General features: G+C 33.0%; 4 protein-coding genes across 9 annotated transcripts in view; 1 reads left to right on the top strand and 3 right to left on the bottom strand.

Annotated features, from left to right (window-relative positions):
* LOC116777141 (myotubularin-related protein 3) overlaps positions 1 to 3,724 on the top strand; it is a 43,724-nt gene extending 40,000 nt beyond the window's left edge. For 5 of the 6 annotated variants that reach the window (XM_032670526.2, XM_032670523.2, XM_061526266.1 and 2 more), the window contains 2 exons: positions 2,126 to 2,325; positions 2,399 to 3,724. In XM_032670526.2, the coding sequence (XP_032526417.2) occupies positions 2,126 to 2,325; positions 2,399 to 2,498 (300 nt within the window). In that variant the 3' untranslated portion in view covers positions 2,499 to 3,724. Of the gene's footprint in view, positions 1 to 2,125; positions 2,326 to 2,398 lie in introns of those variants that run through there. The other variant, XM_032670527.2, reaches the window with a different exon arrangement.
* Positions 3,725 to 5,083: 1,359 nt separating this feature from the next.
* LOC116777151 (WSCD family member AAEL009094) lies at positions 5,084 to 8,235 on the bottom strand. The gene is made up of 5 exons (XM_032670537.2): positions 7,264 to 8,235; positions 7,021 to 7,196; positions 6,417 to 6,498; positions 6,174 to 6,343; positions 5,084 to 5,978 (listed from the first exon to the last, which is right to left on the bottom strand). Exons 1-5 carry the CDS (start codon positions 7,526 to 7,528, stop codon positions 5,781 to 5,783), a joined length of 891 nt encoding a protein of 296 aa, XP_032526428.2. The 5' UTR covers positions 7,529 to 8,235; the 3' UTR covers positions 5,084 to 5,780.
* A 128-nt stretch (positions 8,236 to 8,363) lies between these two features.
* On the bottom strand, positions 8,364 to 10,239 carry LOC116777143 (CCR4-NOT transcription complex subunit 10-B). The gene has a single exon (XM_032670528.2). The coding sequence runs from the start codon at positions 10,122 to 10,124 to the stop codon at positions 8,427 to 8,429; it is 1,698 nt and encodes a 565-aa protein (XP_032526419.1). The 5' UTR covers positions 10,125 to 10,239; the 3' UTR covers positions 8,364 to 8,426.
* A 135-nt stretch (positions 10,240 to 10,374) lies between these two features.
* LOC116777158 (lysosomal acid glucosylceramidase-like) lies at positions 10,375 to 18,239 on the bottom strand. The gene is made up of 12 exons (XM_032670543.2): positions 17,876 to 18,239; positions 15,317 to 15,444; positions 15,157 to 15,199; positions 14,946 to 15,084; positions 14,676 to 14,832; positions 14,443 to 14,603; positions 13,561 to 13,684; positions 13,308 to 13,421; positions 12,208 to 12,355; positions 11,756 to 11,835; positions 11,245 to 11,534; positions 10,375 to 10,656 (listed from the first exon to the last, which is right to left on the bottom strand). The coding sequence occupies exons 1-12, from the start codon at positions 17,928 to 17,930 to the stop codon at positions 10,545 to 10,547; spliced, it is 1,551 nt and encodes a 516-aa protein (XP_032526434.2). The 5' UTR covers positions 17,931 to 18,239; the 3' UTR covers positions 10,375 to 10,544.
* Positions 18,240 to 18,252: the final 13 nt, after the last annotated feature.

Here is an 18,252-nt window from a genome sequence, read left to right as displayed (position 1 = left end):
GCTGAACGTTGGATCGCTCAAAGCATCTCAAAACACAAACGACTTTTATAGTTTCGTCCAATACGCTGCAGTGCTCCTGATCTACGAATGTCTTCTTAAACGATCACATTTTATAGCTATCAATAAATAACTCGATAAAAAGATTTAATTGTATTTCGTTGGAATATCGCAATTATTGTTGCCTTGTTTTTAGTTAATTCCTTTTTATTAGCAGAATTTAATTAACGATATTCTAAACCAGTCCAACATGTTTTGTGTGAGTTCAGACTGTTATATGTTTTAGTTAGCTACTCCTGTATTATTTGTGTTCCGATTAGTTCGTTTATTTGGTTATCAAAAATTCCAAAAGACCTGAAGGTTACTCGTCTTTTACAAATGTAATGTTTAAGCCACTTTCTTGACAATGTATGACATATTAATTTATAGTTTTTCTGGTGCTGAAAGCATAGTTTAATATGTGCTGTGAGACTCGGTTGCAGCAACAGGTTCAGTATAAAAAATAAGATATTTTACGAATATGAATGCTGGTCACCAAAAGCGATGATTGCTTATTTTTATAATCCCATAGTCCCATAACTCAGAATGGCTATTAAGAAGGTAGAAGCTGAAAAACTGTAATTTTTATTTTACGGAGTTATCCCAGCTGTTTGTTGAATCCTCACGTCACGATTCAATTGTCAATGTATTGCTAACGTTCTTTATGTGTGATCATTTCAATGCTAGAATGCTAGCAATAAACTTTTTGTCTGCGTAAAGATATATTAATATATGTTATACTTATTCTAAAATTCAGCACCTAGAGAGTAAATTTAGAATTTATTATATTACCTCAGTCGTTATTTTTTCATTATGAAAACTTCAGACATTTATATTAATTTATCCTACAAATATTATAAACTCAAGACTTATCACGGATAGATTTAAGTAATTGTTTTTCATCCATTGATACGACGGCCACTGGAAGGATTTAAATGCAACTTTCGAACAACATACAGGATGTAATTTATCCAAAGAATCTCTATATTCCCTGCACAATTCAATTTCCTTTGCATTATTAATATATTACCTTTACACGGACAATAGATGGCGCTGTTGATAGATAACTAATTAGTTTGAAGGTCACTTCATATTATTATAAGCTGACTACAGTCTCATTTCAAGATTAACTAGTTTATGACAGACAATTAGTAACAAACAGTCGCTCTATGTTACACAATATAATAGGTTAATTTGGTATGAAATCCTTGGACTAAACACGCAATGTACATGCATGTGTGCGTTTCATAATAATACTGCTGGGTGTACTTTGTCCAATATACGAACTATGTCAACTTCCTCTCCATGGATAATGGATACACGGAAGGTGTGTCCTCAAACTAATAATGAACGGGAAACTGTCACCACAGTACGAGCTTTATTAGTGTCACTTGACTCGCTCATAAATATTAATTATTATTGATCCTACACAGAGTAAATGTTACCTTGCATTTATTTCCTCAATCAATCCTGTTATAACTTCTAATACTTTAATAAATTAACATCGTAAGTAATAAAAAGCCTTTTAAATATAACGTAACCCACACTTCGCAGATATAATGTACATATTCTGACATTTTAATAGCATCCTTGTTGACAGTTGACATTTAGTTTTGACGTACATAATTAATATTTACGAATCATTTGAATTGAACTTATTTATGTCCTTTAAAATGATCAACAAACATAAAGCATGGTCTACACTCTACATAGACGATTTGTTGCGAATTATTGAAATATTTTCTTTGTACTTTGTTAACCGCTTGTGCGAGTAGCTGGCGTAGTATTCTGTTATGAGTCACGAATTTAAATAATTTAATAAAATGTAAATTTCTTTCATATAAATATTGAGATGTAACTGACGTCGCATGTATTATAACTCACGGACAACCATCGCATCACATTCACTTCATCAATATTTTTGTCTCTCTCTTATAGACTCTTTGTCTCTTGTTACGTCATACTCTATGTCATATTAAAGACACCGGCCGCGGCAGTATGTTCTGATACACGAATCTTGTAAATGCGGTTTCAACAGTTTACTCTCTGTTCGAACATGGTTTAAGTGTAGTAAATTTCTGTTCATCAGAGCCCTACCGGCGTGTCATCCTCGTGTGTGACGTGTGTGGGTCCCGGAGCTCCGGGCGGGTCCAGCTCGGGCAGCTCCAGCGCCTCGGAGTTGGAGGTGTGTGAGGAGGCGCGGGTCCGTTGGTTGCCGGACGCCGCCGCTCCTCGTTGCCAACACTGCCGGAACTCCTTCTGGCTGGCGAGGCGTCGACACCACTGCCGGTGAGTCCGCTGCCGCCTACGCCCGGGTTAACGTTGTGATCGTCGTTGTTATATGCGTGTGTGTTGTCGGTAGGAGGTGCGGTGGTATATTCTGTGGCTCCTGCTCCGAGATGTCTCCGTGGGGTGACATGGGTGCCGTCCGAGTGTGCCGCCGCTGTCGGGCACTCCGGTGACCGCCTCGGCCCACCACCCCGGCCCTCGCCCCCGGCCCGCCAAACGCCGAAGCCCTATGAACGAACACCCCCCTCGATCGCCCTAACGTCTAGTTCTGTCATTCGAATACTTTGGTCTGTCCTAGCCATCGACCCCTAACGCATTCGCCCCGTCGAGATAATGATCAACGTTCATCGATCCAACATATCGTGATGTTTTAAGAAGATTTGTAAATCGAAGGAAAACTTCCGATCCAAAAACATAAGTAAAGCTGTGGCTGCGATGGCAGATAGAGACGTAGCGGAGCGAGATGTCGTAAGCTTTCCCACTCACTAGTCAGTCGCTTCGTCAGTAAACGCGAGTGAATGTTACACCTGCATGACATCGCTAACATGAAACATTACAATTAAAAACATCAAGACAAATAGATAATGAAATAGCGATTTAATGATATCGAAGTAAGGACAAAGTTGTGATCGTATTTAGATAAAATGATATATTAATGAAATTATCGTCCAGGTTATAAGTTTCTTCGTCAGTTGTCATCGGAGACTGAATTTAGTTAAATTGATTCGTACTGGGTGAGCGAAGTCACTAGTACAAGTACAACTACGTCTGTGACCGTCGCCCTTCTAGTGACACGGGCTACTCACACTACAGACACTAAGATCTATTCGGACACAACAAGCGAGACGAGAAGCCATTTTGTTTGCCTTAACCGTAATATCAGTCGCTTTGATGCTGACTTGTCATTGTTTTCTTCGTGACATTGATGATAACTTTTGAAACATACGTCCGTAAGCGGTCAGCGAGCGCCATGTTTAACTGTAACCGTACGGGGAACTGTCGCCGCCGGCACTGGGTCACTCCTGTTTGTTTGTTCACCACGCGTATATCGTCATTATAATATTTATAAAGTTCGTACACCGCCGTATCACCGCCATCTTTCATTTAGTGTTGTATCGACAACGTGCGATCCTCAGCCTCGTCTTGACCTAAGTCTCCCGAATTTATTTATTCTTTGAAAATAAAGATTATTTTTTAAGTTTCTCGTTTACACTAGTTTTGTTGTAATGTATATTTTGTTTATAGACAAGATTTAGTCAAGGCGAGAACCGAAGTACGTACGTCCAACGAAGGAATTGTTACTATTATATGTTACATTCAAAGATCGAAGTGATTTAAAAAAAGAACACGTTTGTGACCAATGAATGACATTATGTAAAATAAAGCATATTTAGTTTAATTATGACTTTCATTTCATTATGGCGAATGGAAATGAACAGCGAACAGAATCCGTCCCATAATGAGAGGCCTCACCCGAGCAATGTCTCCATGTGTGTAAAACTGATCTTCGTACAGCAGCTACAGCTGTCAAACGAGCCAATTGTTATGACATTGCAGGAAACAAACAATTCCATCGCGCGTCACTACAGACGTTCAGTGATTGCTTCACTAAGTATCTCGACAATAATGGTAAGTGAAGATAAATAAAACTACAGATAATTTATTACAAGTATAATGAGACTTCGGTAACCATAAACATTTTAAAAAGTAGTTTATTTGTTTAATGTACAAATTATTTTTCTATGGTAAAAAAATTAAATGCTTCTCATTAGTTCTTTTTTATAATTCTTTAAAATCCGCCTTCAAGAATAATTTTATTAAATACAAAGTAAAGTATTCAAGATCCAAAACCTGGAATTTCCAAAAATTGTATAACGCTTTCATCAAGTGCTTATGTTTAAAAATATACTTATATACCCATTTTTGATAATATTTAAAGAACACATCCAGAAAATATTTTTCATAACAAACCAACGTTTGTATAAACATGTAAACAATTTTGTTTTTCTTTTTTTTAAAAAACCTTACTTCCAATATCCTCGTTTCCGATTTAAATTCATTATTGAACATTCGAATTATTGAACATTGAACGACAATTTTTAAAATAACTTATCAAAACATCAAACAATGACATATAAAATATATATTATAATATTATCTACATTACATATTAAGTACGAACAACACAAACAGTTCACATTTAAGTTTATTACTCTAACCGTCACAAGACAACTGTTGCGCCTGAGAGCTGACAAGTGTCAACATGCAGTCAAATTAATCATAAGACGAAACTTATTGAATTTAGTATATATTAAAACTTAGTTGTCGTACAACAAAATAAAAAGCTTAATTAAGCCGGCACTTGTGTATAAAGTTGTACCACTATTCATAGCAGTTGTAAATCTTACGAAGGAAATAATATCACGGGAAAAGAATACTAACGAATCAAATGGAAAAACTACTGGGGTCATATGGAAACTTCGAAAAGGATATCATGTGGTATAACAAATTATCTTAAGATTTTATTTCACGTGAAATGCTTGTGAACAGGAACATGTCCCACGCTTTACACGAATGATATCTGCGTTTATATTTTTATATCCAACATCTTCGGTACACTAATCAAACATAAATAACATTCATATAAATCTTTGTATTGAATTTTTCACCACAGACAGAATAAACCTTCAGATAAAAATAAGCAATATATACTATAGCAAAAACGAATACTGATAAATTAAATGCAATTAGGTTATTTGAAATAAAAACTAAATACTTATACTTACGGCTTGTAGGAACTTGTGATCAACAAAAACACTCATTTAATTAGGCCTTATACTGAAGTAAGTACGATCAAACAAAGGTCTGAACACTACACGCTACATCACTAATGTCAATAAAAATGATACAAATGACTTACAGTTAAATACTTAATAGTTAATCATGAATCAACAACAGCTACCAAGCCTGCGGTTTGGGTTACACATTAACAGAATATCAACACCAACATCAAATCTAATTAGTTTAAAATGTTATCTAAGTTTAGGCCAGGTGTACACTATAGATAGTCGTTGTTTACTAAAGTTGATAATCAAGTGTCGAGTTGAGTAATTGAGCAATGTATGAGGTGGTTAGTAATCTAGTTATCAAAACCACATCAAGAGAAATGGTCACAGCATTGCAAAAGCAAGTACTGTTGATCACAACCTGACAAGAAATATAAAAATAGCATTCCGAGGTTATAAAGTGTGACAGGTAGTTATTACATGATACAAACTGGCTCGTGTAGCTTCACACACACACGCGCAGACAACATTTAGATTAGTCAGCTATTTATAAGAATAGATAACAAATATTTAACAATGGATGACTGATACATTAAGCTCTATTAAGTCTTTGTAATCTTTGGTTTGAGAGTCAACTTATTGAGATATCGTGTCATTACGTCTAATGTCTTAATCTATTAAATATGAAATGTCCTTGTTTTGTGTAATATTGTGTTTCTTTTTGTACTCTGTGACCTTATCCAACACGGATCTCCATACTCGGTTGATGGACTCGTACATTTCATGTGTGAACGGTTCAAAGTCCTGATATTTTTTCCTCCGTCTGTATATGCCCTCACGATTCATTACAGCGCAGTTTATATCCTTCTGTAAAATTAATGAAATAGTAACTATATAATAATGGTTTATATAAAATTTCCATAGAGTATGAGATAGTTGAAAAATAAGAATTAAATCATACTTTAATTTTCATATACTCTCTGAATATTAGTAATTAAATGTTTATTACAGAGAGTGTTTAAAATATTACAAAGCTAACATTATAATGGCCGCACTACCAACCTCTGTATAAGTAAAGTTTATGAAGTCTAGAACTCCGCTAAGATTGTTCCGAGTGTCTTGGACGAGCAGCTCGTAGAACAAAACATGCACTGGCCCGGAGAATTTGGTCAGCCACAGGTTGTGCAAAGTCTTCCACACCGACAACTGATGGAAAACATATGTAGACCAGTCTGAAAAGATATTGATATTCAATAAAACATTTAAATCTAAAGCATTTAATATAGTATAGTATAGTGTTGTTACCGGATTTTTTATATTTATTCTTTTTGAAGGCGGACTTTGGTGCCGTTCCTACATGTCCTTTATGAAGCCTGTTGAAGTCAGCCTGAAATAGTTGACATTAATCAACAAAATGCAATATCAATGGTCACATAAACCTCTTAATATTACCAACAGACAATGACTGTCTAAAATGAATAATATAAGTGTGAATGAAAATTTTACCTATGACAATCATCTAAGAGCGGAAGCAATCTGTTAGAAGCGGCAACACAGAGCGCTGGAATACGACAACACAAAATAAACACAATAACATAAGTAATAAGATGTAAAATAAAACAAAGTGGTTCTTAAAAAGATAAATAAGTTGACTGAAAAAAGTTGGAGTCACTAAATTTCTATTATAAAATCTATACATTTTATCTAATAAATGTTTTTGTTGATGATGAAAATTGTATGTACATCAGTGTAATAAAGTATTTAAATTAGTAAATAAGCAAATTAAAACATAAAAGGCAAGCTTCAGCCAGGACTTTGTCGGTGAAGTATTATACTTTTAAAATAATTAACTTAATAATTTTATAACCAAATACAAATAAAATCATATGAGGAAAATTTTTCACTTTACCAAAATAGCATCCCTAGGGTTTCGTATGAGTAGAATTGCCGATTTAAATTTATCAGACTCTAAAGGAGGAGCCTCGTGTGTCTTAACAACGAGTACCGATCCATCAGTAACATTCTCAGCAGGGAAGCCATGCATTCGTAAGCCATAGTCCATGTAAATAGAACCGGTTACAACACCTAAAAGATGTTATTGATATTACAGGAATTATTCAGATAATTAACCTTTTATGTTGTTATGTACTACCTGTTGCTTGCTGCAAGAGGTATCTCAACCACGTATTACCGCTCCCTGGATATGAAACTAAAGCAACTACGTTCGGAGACGGTGGTGAACGCCAACGCAGATTCTTACACCAATTAATCCGCGCTTCCCGTAAACCAAAGTGATTTATTAAGTTATTACCATAATAACCTCTCGATCCATTAAGAGGTCGTAACATAAACACTATTAAAGAGAAGTATACTAGTACCACTAACATAGCGATAACAAGTAAGGGTCTCCTCGACATGTTTCAAGCCTCTTAATTTTTGTACTTAATGTTTAATATATATATGTCATCAAATGAATTGGCATTGCCGAAGTTTGACACAGATTAAGCCCAAGAATTTGTGCATGACAATGTAGATCTTCAACTAGTGCGATTTAGAAACTTCTTCTCCTTATTACTATTCATTTTATAAAAAAAAACTTATGGGGGCAACCTTTTGTTTTAGTATTGATAAGTATCGACCTCTGGGCTATGGTATGTGTCAACTTGTCAATATACTTGTGTTGACATATAATTTCACTAACTAGAAATTAAATGAAATATCTCTCATTTTCTAACATGAATTTAATATAAAATTTTGATGAAGCCTAAAAAAATATATATTGCTATGTTGCAGTAAAAGTTTAGGTATTGGTGTATTCAGGAATCATAACAATATTAAAGAGACCTTTTAAAACGTAATATGTAAAGTATTACAGATTATATAACTTTGTTTTCATTATTAATATTTATTGTAAATAGTTGTACATTGGTTTTTGGTCAATATAATGTTTTTGTATATTAAGCACATAAAATATAATTTATTAAAATGTATAATCTTTTAAATATTACTAAGTTATAACCTATTTACGTCTTAAACATTTACTATTGCTTTTATTTAAAAACTTGGAGCTTAAAGCCATAAATTATCACTTCTTTAGTCTCAGCATTTTTTAAGTATTTTATACTAAATTAACAATATACAACTATAGAATAAAATATACAATAAATTTCGAAGAAAAAGTCAGAAAGTAACTGAGGGAGTTATAAAAACTTATTTAGAAAATATTCTAATAGGAAATAAAACAAAAAAAGCTTGAAGTTAATTTTGCAAATGAAAAAAATATACAGGTTTGAAAAATAAATATTATTTCCTTAGTCACGAGAAATTAGAAATTCGAATTTTCCTTAAAATGGTATGGCAATTTTCGATGTTCCCTGTGCAGATCTCTAAATACATTTGAAGAGGTAGAACTTTGGGTGAATTTATTTGTAATAAAATTTTTCTTGCTGTTATGAGATCTCCCCTTAGTATGTGACAAACTGCCGCCTTGGCCCATACTGAGACCGCTATCATATCTCTCATCTGGTAAGGCAGGATTGATACAAGCTCATGTATCATCGGTGGATGCAAATGTTCTACTGCCTCTGTAATTTTGTCTAGATTTATCAAAGCCTCCGCTGCATAAATATGTGCCCATGCTTTCTGACAGTTGGTGGCATCGGTTTGGTTCAAAAGTTCATTGGCACTCATAAGAGCCGATAAAGGATCTTGTAAATGAAGAAAAATATAACTTTGCAAGACTAGAATTGAGTTTTTCAGATCACATCTCTGTTTCCAATTGATAGGAGGTCCTGGAGGAGCTTGTATAAGTGTTGTGCTGGCTTCCAGCTGGGACTCCTTGTCTGGCAGTAGGGTAATCGCATTTCGTAGACACAAAGCTGCAAACTCTAGTGACAACGACGGTATAGCAAATGATTCACCAGATGAGGAATACTTGGCCTTATTTTCCTTTGATAACAAAATCCTTGTGTGTGGTCCACTTCCTATCTTTTTAACAGTGAAGGGCTGAATTTCATCACTGCAACATTTCTTGACACAACATTCAGCGAGTCTCAACCAAATACGAGGATTGTTGGGGTAATGCCGAGCTGCCTCAACCAAACACTCAAAGGAACCTTCGGTATTATTTGCGGCTAGCAATGACAGACCTAAGTTATAAACATAGAGTGGTCGATCTTTACATGCTATCAACATTTCGCTATCCTCATTCACCATTGCTCTGAAATGTTCTTTTACAGCATGCTGGAAGTACTTTGATGCTAAATACGGTTTCTTGATAGACAAATAAATAACACCCAGGTTATTGTTGATAGCTGCCCATATCTCCTCTCCTTGAGTTTTGATATCATAATTAAAGTCCAAAGTCTTATACAATCCCAGGGTTTCCGCTGAGTCATTGACTTCTCCATTAACATATTTCTGTTGAGCAACAATGAAAGCATTTTCAATGGAATCAGGTTTAAGGTTAGTCTTTTCTCCCAGATATATCTGTGCACGAGCCTCTAGCCTTTCAAATAGATCCTTCAAGTTATTATTAGTTTTCAAAGGTTCCCCATGATGTTTAGCAACTTCTAATGTCTTTTCATATGTGCGCCGGCACAGGGTGGCCTCCATTAACAGTAATATAATTTGATGATGAAGTTTATTGTCCTTTATATTCTTACAAGTTAATAACTTCTCTAGAACAATAGTACATTGATAGAAATACCGAGAATGATATAAAAGAACAGCGTAATTGTATAATAAACAAGGCAAGCTGGTGTCTATTGTTTCTGCTTCAGGAAAATTAGTCCCTGTAAGTTTGGATAACGTTTTTTTGAAAGTATTTATATCTTTCATGTCACCTTTCACAAATTCCACTACGGCTTTGTTATGTTGAACTCTTTTCAGTAAGATACTTTTGTGGCTGACATAACTTTCTAATTCGTTCAAATTCTGTAAGGCAGCTTCGTAGTCTTTTTTCAAGAAATTCTGATGAGCTAGGATCGCTGGATCATCTTTGATGTTTGACATAATGTTAAAAAAGATTCAGACCACAGTAATTTAAGTAAAAAGGTAAATGAATTTAGTAATAATTGTTTATTAACTGATTTACTTGGTTATGAGTTATTTAAAAATTAAAATGTCAATGTCAAAGTCAAAAATATATGTAGTAATTTAGTAGACTTGTTAATTTTACACTAATGAAAAATGGATCATCATTATAATATAAAGATTTTAGTCTACACTGAAATAAAATATGTTTATTTAGTAATAAAATACCATAATGTAATTACTTGGTTTACATATCAATTCAACGCTCTCTTAAAATAACGAACCGTATAATACATGCGCAGGTTACACGTCTTTTATTAGTTGCATTGAAAAAAAAAACTATTTATTTCTTTAAATATTTGTTTAAAGTAAAATAAAAGTCCTTAAATAAAAAAATATTTACAAATAATTTTCTTGCTTCAGGAATTCAATTGTTGTAATCGAATGCGGATTTAATTCCAATATTGTTCGTCGTTTCCCAATTTTTAGAGAAATTGTAAAATTGTCTCCACTGTGAAAAAAAATATTACAGGAGTATAGGAAGTTTTGTATTTATAAAATGGCATTGGCAGGTAATCAAACATCAAACTAAATCTACCCAGGCCAAATGGTATGAGAGGTATCTTTTATTCTATAGTTTTTTTTTATTATACAAATTACTATTTTATTTAAAAAATATTAAAATATTATAGTAAATTTTTGATTCTTATTATTTCTCATAGGTTTATTGTTCATAGACAACACTTTGTTTCGTATAACTTTTACGGAAACTTGGTGTGCATACTTGAAAGTACTGTAGTTAAGGATACTTGTAAGCGAGGGGAATTAATAAATATAATAATCAAATCGTGTCTCAAGTGGTGTGCAATAAAATATTTTATTCGAAATATTTTTTTCAATTGGTTTTTCATTTAAATTCTTATTTTTTTTCTTTTTTATTCCATAGAAATAAATAGGAAGTTTGTTTGGGGCATTTTATATATATACTTTTAGCTTAAGAGCCCAAACTCTGCACCTTTTAAATATAGTATCCTCATGTTAATAATTCTTAGAAATAAAGGAAACGTTATTAAATATATAAATTATTACAAATACTTACTCGTTATGAAGTACAATAACGATTGTTTCTCTCGGTGTAATGAAGGCAACATGGTTTAAAGGCAATTTAGACGTTGATTCATTTTCAACAGTTTTTATTCTTCTGGAACCACGAGGAATAAACTTTGAAAAATGTCCCATCGCATAGAACATGGGCTGTTTTATGAATTCGTCGTTTGTTTTGTCAACAATTATAGCAGCATCAGCGAAGTTACTCGCCCAGTTGGGACCTCCGCGAGGGTCGAGACACAGATTCCAATCAATCCAGCCAACTAAGTTATAATTCAAATCCTGAAATAGATCTCAATGCATATATTTTCGATTCTTCTAATTTTTTGTGTAATAAACCAAGGTTTCGATAGATTGAATTTTGTAGGCACTACATAAATATTCAGTTATAGATATAGCTATCTACAAAATCTTTGTATTTTTTTTTTTCAATGGCAAGGCAGATTTTTATAGATAAACATTTCTACGGTATCTCAATGAATATACAAATTCTATTCACTTACTTCTATAATATCTGTTATGTATGACTTGGCTCGATGCCAGGAACCTAATAAAACTTTGTTTCTTTGTCTATGCTGACTCCCTGAAAATATTATATTTACTAAATATATCCTATATATGTATATATAATTTATTGCAATATATCGCAGGGGTTAAAGAAGAGTGGTTTTGAATTTAGGAAATGACCGGTATAGCAAACAATGGAGTTGTAGAATCTATTTGGTTCTTTGTGTTAAAGATTTTTGTTTTGTTGTGAAAAGATCACGTCAGGAACTATAGCATGTAAGGTTTTTCAATATTACATCTTTGATAAGTACAGCAACAATCACCAGATATTTTTGGGTTCACCAAAACCAAAATGCGACCATAATTGAGAGCAATATTTCTAGTACTTTATGTAGTCTTTTTTAGTTTACAAAACCTTCGTATACCCTGTAAGTAGTTAAATAAATACCTTCGCAAGCTTCAGTTGATATGATAAATTTATCTGGGTATTGACGAGAGACCGGTTCGAAGACGTTGGCTGGTATAATCTCATCAGTATAGAAGTGTACTCCGATTCCGTCAACGTATTCCAAAGCTTTAGGATGAGTGTGCTGCATCTTTATGGGAATTTCAACTTCAATTTATATATGTACAGTGAAATAGTTTTTGAATCGACCAATACATGAGGCTTTCATAACATTTTATACGGGAGATTCACGTGAAATTTATTAAAGTTGTTCCTATTAATTAGAGTAATCAAAATCAAATAATAAAGTAATTCTTGGGACGTGCTCGATCAATATTAGAGCAGCATTATTCTTGATGTCGTATTTGTGGTGTTTACTCTTAATGCTCGAATGAGAAAAACTAACGAGAGGTTGAAGTCAGCCTTAATATAACGTGGTGTCAATGTAAGGAAGAATCCTGTTCAAGTTAGAGAGAAATTGTATGTGATTGAATGCGCTTCCACGAAAAAATCCACTGCCTTTATAAATAAGAACAAGAAGGGAGACAAAGAATCTGATAGTACGTGGCTATTGTACTCATGGACATCTGAAGTACGACATATATTACTTGACATGATTTGTTACTTAGGAGATTTTGAATAATTAAGAAATAAACAACCTAATTGGTCAGAGGGATTTATGTTTTCAAAAAACCATAGTAATTTAAAAAAAATATTATTCCAAAACCTGGTTCGTGGCGATATTCTGTGAAAATATGTTAGAACATCCGTGGAGCTGACTCAAACGAGGGCTACAATATGAATATTAACATCAGGTAAGCCCCAAATTATTTATATGAATTTCAGATCGTGATTACGTCTGCTACAGGATGAAGTTTATATAAACATGAAATTAAAAAAAAGAAAGGCTAAAAATGTTTTAGGAAGTAATCATTGTGAAAGAATAGTATGCTTTGTCAATTTATTTCCTATATTCTTCACGGACTAATGTTGTTTTTACCTAAAATCAGATTTTAAATAGTAGACTTCATACAGCAGTGCCAGATGACGGTAGAGATAACGAAACAGTGTACCGTCTGTTTTATAACGTGTTGAGAACGTACCATGTCAATCCAGTAAGGTATCGTGAACCTCTGGTCGTCCCCACCGATTATTTTGATATCTTTGAATTCCGAATTACGGATGGTCGGTCCGAAATAATTTACAATCCAGTCTCCCTGAAAATATTTTATAACAAGCGATTAAAAAACCTTCAATTCGTAACATTCCTATCACGAATTCCAAACTGACGGACCCCTTGCTCTCATACTTAAACTCTTTCTATCGTGGAGTATTGTATGAAAGCAAACTTCATACCATATCGTCAATATCCCAGCCAAGACAATTGAATCCTATAAGATTGAAGACACCGTTGATGGGTTCGTTGGTAGTTGTGAGAGCCCATATCGGAACACCTGCTTCCTTATACCTCTGGAGAAATCTACAATTCATTTAAATAATACAATGAAAATATACAGATTTAGATGTTGAAGTTACAAGGAAAGTCAGAATATTTAAAAAAAGTAGTAAATCAGAATGAAAGAAAATATCTTTCATTACTATTTCGTCTATAATTTTCAAAATAGTTTTTAAGCTTTCGTTTCGAAATATGGTCCTGTGTCGGAGTTCAGTGACGAAAGACAAGAATAACATTAGTTTATAAGAAGAACACCAAATATATTTTAACAATAATTACGGATTACAAATTACTTGAAACAAACCGTATTTTACAACACCGGTTTCCTATTCTCTTATGACTGTTTTAGAGAGTGATTGCCATTACTTTTCTTAGCTTGAAAACATTTTTTCTCAGTTGGAAGTCAAAAGATCCAGTCGTAAACAACGAATTTGCAAATTTCTTTCAAAACGTTAGTCAACACGGATTTTTTCAACTATAAGTGATATTTTCATGATCTAATGTTGATAGATGTGCTATTTCGCAGGAAAAGTATCTCGAACCTTGAGAAAATACTCAAAAGTGACTGAAGGATATCATTGGAAAACTAGGGTATGCATGTTTTCTGATGCATTGCAATAATAGAGATAGGTTGTAAATCAACACTACAATTATCTTTCTATAAGATATACACACTTGCAGATTTAGACGTTTTAAGCATAGTTTACGTATATAGTCTTTTATTCCAAGAACTACAACACGTTGTCGACAGCAAGAGACCAAGAAATAAACTACCATCTTACTTTAAATGATAATCAGCGTATGTTTGGTAATAGCTTCTTTTTAATCGATTTATACCACCGAAGCTGTAGCGCGTCTTCATCCACATCGGCGGAGACCAGGTCGCAGCCATGATATGCACAGGTGTATTGGACAACTTCATTATAGCTTTTATCATTGGAATCTAGAATTAATATTACATTTATTTATATTTCATCAACTTCTCCAAGGATTGCAGCTAACTATAACTATTTACTTTGTACATAATGTCTTCAGGAGTGAGGGTGAAATTAGTGAGAAGAGTGTCATTCTCGGGTAAGTCGTTGTAAGCATACGCGTGGGTTGAGAAGTCTGACGCTCCTATAGGCGTCCGAAGCATATTGTATTCCAAACCATTTTTACTGAAATACGATCTGCAACAGAATACACACATGACTATGAATAATCAACCCTTAACTTATTAGTTTTAGTTTTATGGGTTGTAGGTTTTTAAAAGGTATTCCTTGGAATAGTAACGTTTACATACTTTATAAGTTTTCTTTGCGACTTTTCTGATAAGCTTCTCCAGTTGATAGCAGCAGCGTCTGTCACGGATCCCCCAAATCCCTCGATTGTCTGATATTTTACTGTTGGGTCAATTTCCAGTGTTGGATAATGTGAATCAGCTGAAATTCCAATATTTTTGCTTTTATATTCTATATATTATGGGTAATATAATTAATTGTAGATTCACTCACAGTTTATCCACTTTCCATAAGATTTATGAAAGCGTAGACCACTCTGTATTTATAAAAAATAATGATTATATTGTACAAAAAGTATGACAATAAGAAGCAATAACTAGCACAATATTTTTTAAGACTTACTTGTATAGTTTAATGTTTATTGAATAAATACCTGTGACGATGTGTATATGACGTAGTTGTGCTCTTTAGGAATCTCTCTCCGGATCTCATCACAGTATGTTGCGTTGCACACACAGACCACAGACTCCTTAGGAGTAGTTCTGACGGCACACGGTCTGTCTAACATTATAATAAATGGTCTCAGAAAATATAAGTAGCTATCATAATTAATTATTGACCTCACAAATAAACCACATAAAGTACATTTTTAACAAAGAACACAACTATTGATATTAATGAGGTCTTTTTAAAACAATATCGAAGCTTATGAAAAACACGTGTTGTTTTAAACAAGTCTATTAATCTGCTTTATAACCGAGAGTTCAACCAAACCAAGTAACCGATGCTCCATAGATTTTTGTTAGCTGTTACCTAAACCAGGGAGTTCAGAGTTAACCATGTATGTATGTATGTCCTTTTGTGATTGTATAAATATTAATATCTAGCTGTTTCTAGAAGTCGAGCAAACTGATTACTGCAAATTTTATTTCAGTACACTTGATGACGCAAGAATCAATGGATACATTAAGAATGAACTAATAGAAAGCGGCTTTGTAAGGTGAAAAAAATATATTTTTACTTCCAGTATCTATAAATAAGTTTTTGGTCTTTTACAAAACTATATATCTGTCTCAGCTATAAGTTTTTTTATAGATTTACCTACATGAAAAATAATTTAAAATTTATTCTCCTATCGACTACGAATTCGTTTTTATTACAGCATCATCTATTTTCTAAACGATCATGTAGACAGAGAGTTTAAATATTTTCCTATTAATTGACGATGTGATATATATAACATTAAAAAAAAAAATTGCCTCTGCAAAACCTGTATTGAAAAACTAATAGATGAGAGAATAGAATAAATATCTTAAAAGACTCGCACCTAAACAATGAACGTTATCGACAGCATGTTTACTCTTTCTAAGTTTAGGTAGCTGAAACAGAATCGTCGATTTTAGTTTATCAAATGTTATTTAGTTTGTAAATATAAAGGTCGGTAAACTATCGCAGTATGATGATGTTATAGTACGGAAACTAACTGCTGTACTAACTTTGGATATCAAAACCATCTAATTTAATATAGCTTGATAGGAGACTTCGGACAAGTTCGTTAGCCCAAGTTAGTTAGTCCAAGTTAGTTAGTTAGTCCTTCCTGTGTTTATTGAGACAGCTGAAGGCGCTAAGAGCTTTTCTCACTATTTCTTTTTTGTTTTCAATAAACCATACAGTGGATTCGAGTACATAATTCAGATATAACTGAGTAGTTGAATGCAAATTTAACATGTATGTCGGTATACATATCGAGATAGCAACGAAACATGAAAATTTGGTCTTAAGCTGTGATTTAACAATTAAATTGGGTTAAAATATTAAAACGCTTTACTTCGTACAGTGGTATTGGTCAAAATAAGCTCGAAAACATTAAAATTGTAATTAATTTATTAAAATAGGATACATTTACATAACTCTAATTAGTTATAAAGATATAGATACAAGAATATTTTTGAATTCTATTTAAATTTACATCATATAACCTAGAGCTCTTAAGGAAACTGTTTGGGAAATAAATTGGAGACAGCTTTCAAGAAGTAAGTCCCAACATGCTTTCTAAGTCACACCATTTGAACTATGACATAGTTAGTTACGTCAGAACTATATAAGATGAAATCGCTGTCTACCGAAATTAAATCTAACAGACAGTTTAAAATTATATTAACAACTATTTTGAATATCAGGAAACCTGAAGTTTTGTGCTGTCAGGGACATTGTAATGATCCGTCCGAAATAGAATGCATTGTTGTTTTATTGTATCAGATATATTTAAGTTCTAAAGTTAATTAGAATTTTTACAAGGTTTCCTTTCTGACGGTTTTTGTACTTTAAATATTTTAATTGGCGATTTTGAACACTTTAGGACAATGGTCAATTTCGACCTTTAACAAAATATTGGATGTGATTTTTTAAACTTGGTTAAATATAAAAATATAAAACGGGATCCATCAAGACTTAACAGAAATTTATTGCAATTATTACGAGGTATGACATATTCCAAACTCAATAACAAAATATATCTGAGACAAAAGTTAATTGCCATTTAGATGGAAAATAATACACTAATAAGTTAACAAACATGGAAAATAAAACGTGATGGAAAACTCCTTTTTTATTTTAAGTTGCTTTAAACGAACTTTTGAAAAGTATTACGACCGAATGCACTAAAGACAAGCAGACGACGTTTCAGATGATTCGGTCTTTTGTTGAGGCGATTGTAAAGTTGTTTAAGATTCACTTATTACGTGACGGACATACGACATTACGTGTCAAATATTTTTAATGAGATTACAAGTAACTCTAATTATGAGATATATATATATATATATATATATATATATATATATATTATAAATGTGTTATTTTATATACTCTACTATCAATAAAAATTTTAAATAGACACAAAATGTGTCTCAGAAAAAACATAGGCCGCGGGTCGCGGAGATAACCTCATTTTTGGTATTAAATTCAAATGATAAATAATTATTGTTCTTACTAGTAAGAGCTCCACGCGTAAACAGCAGAACACAGAGCACAGTAAATATTGACATTGTAACAAATAAGTATTGTTGCGTACGCGATGTTTAGAATAAACTGTTGAAGGTAGTCATGTGTGTGGGTGATTTATTGAGATACTATCTTAATTACGTAGTATTTGATATCAGTCAGATGTCATGGCCCACAGTTTTTTTTTAAGCAGCTATTCTTAAATAAATTGTTATAGATAGTTTTTAACGGTTCAATGTTCCTGAGGTTAAATTTGTTTCATAATTTTTAAGTGTAACTTACATTAAAACCGAAATATTCTGGTTACTACAGTTTTACGTTTTAGAGTACTTACTGCTTCGTGTCTGGAAGCCTGGATTGTTCTCA

The sequence above is a fragment of the Danaus plexippus genome, chromosome Z (assembly GCF_018135715.1).
Source record: "Danaus plexippus chromosome Z, MEX_DaPlex, whole genome shotgun sequence".
NCBI lineage: Eukaryota > Metazoa > Arthropoda > Insecta > Lepidoptera > Nymphalidae > Danaus > Danaus plexippus.
This window is presented reverse-complemented; position numbering and strand designations above follow the sequence as displayed.

Bases quoted from the DNA above. Each gene is read 5' to 3' on its own strand.
- LOC116777151 (XM_032670537.2), bottom strand. From the start codon at position 7,528: ATGTCGAGGAGACCCTTACTTGTTATCGCTATGTTAGTGGTACTAGTA. The intron at 7,197-7,263 runs GTAGTACATAAC...AACATCTTTTAG, and splicing joins CCTCTTGCAGCAAGCAACAG to GTGTTGTAACCGGTTCTATT. The intron at 5,979-6,173 runs GTTGGTAGTGCG...TTAATTTTACAG, and splicing joins TAAACTTTACTTATACAGAG to AAGGATATAAACTGCGCTGT.
- LOC116777143 (XM_032670528.2), bottom strand. From the start codon at position 10,124: ATGTCAAACATCAAAGATGATCCAGCGATCCTAGCTCATCAGAATTTC.
- LOC116777158 (XM_032670543.2), bottom strand. From the start codon at position 17,930: ATGTCAATATTTACTGTGCTCTGTGTTCTGCTGTTTACGCGTGGAGCT. The intron at 15,085-15,156 runs GTGAGTGAATCT...TTGGAATTTCAG, and splicing joins TTATGGAAAGTGGATAAACT to CTGATTCACATTATCCAACA. The intron at 10,657-11,244 runs GTAAGTATTTGT...TTTTTTTCACAG, and splicing joins GTTATTGTACTTCATAACGA to TGGAGACAATTTTACAATTT.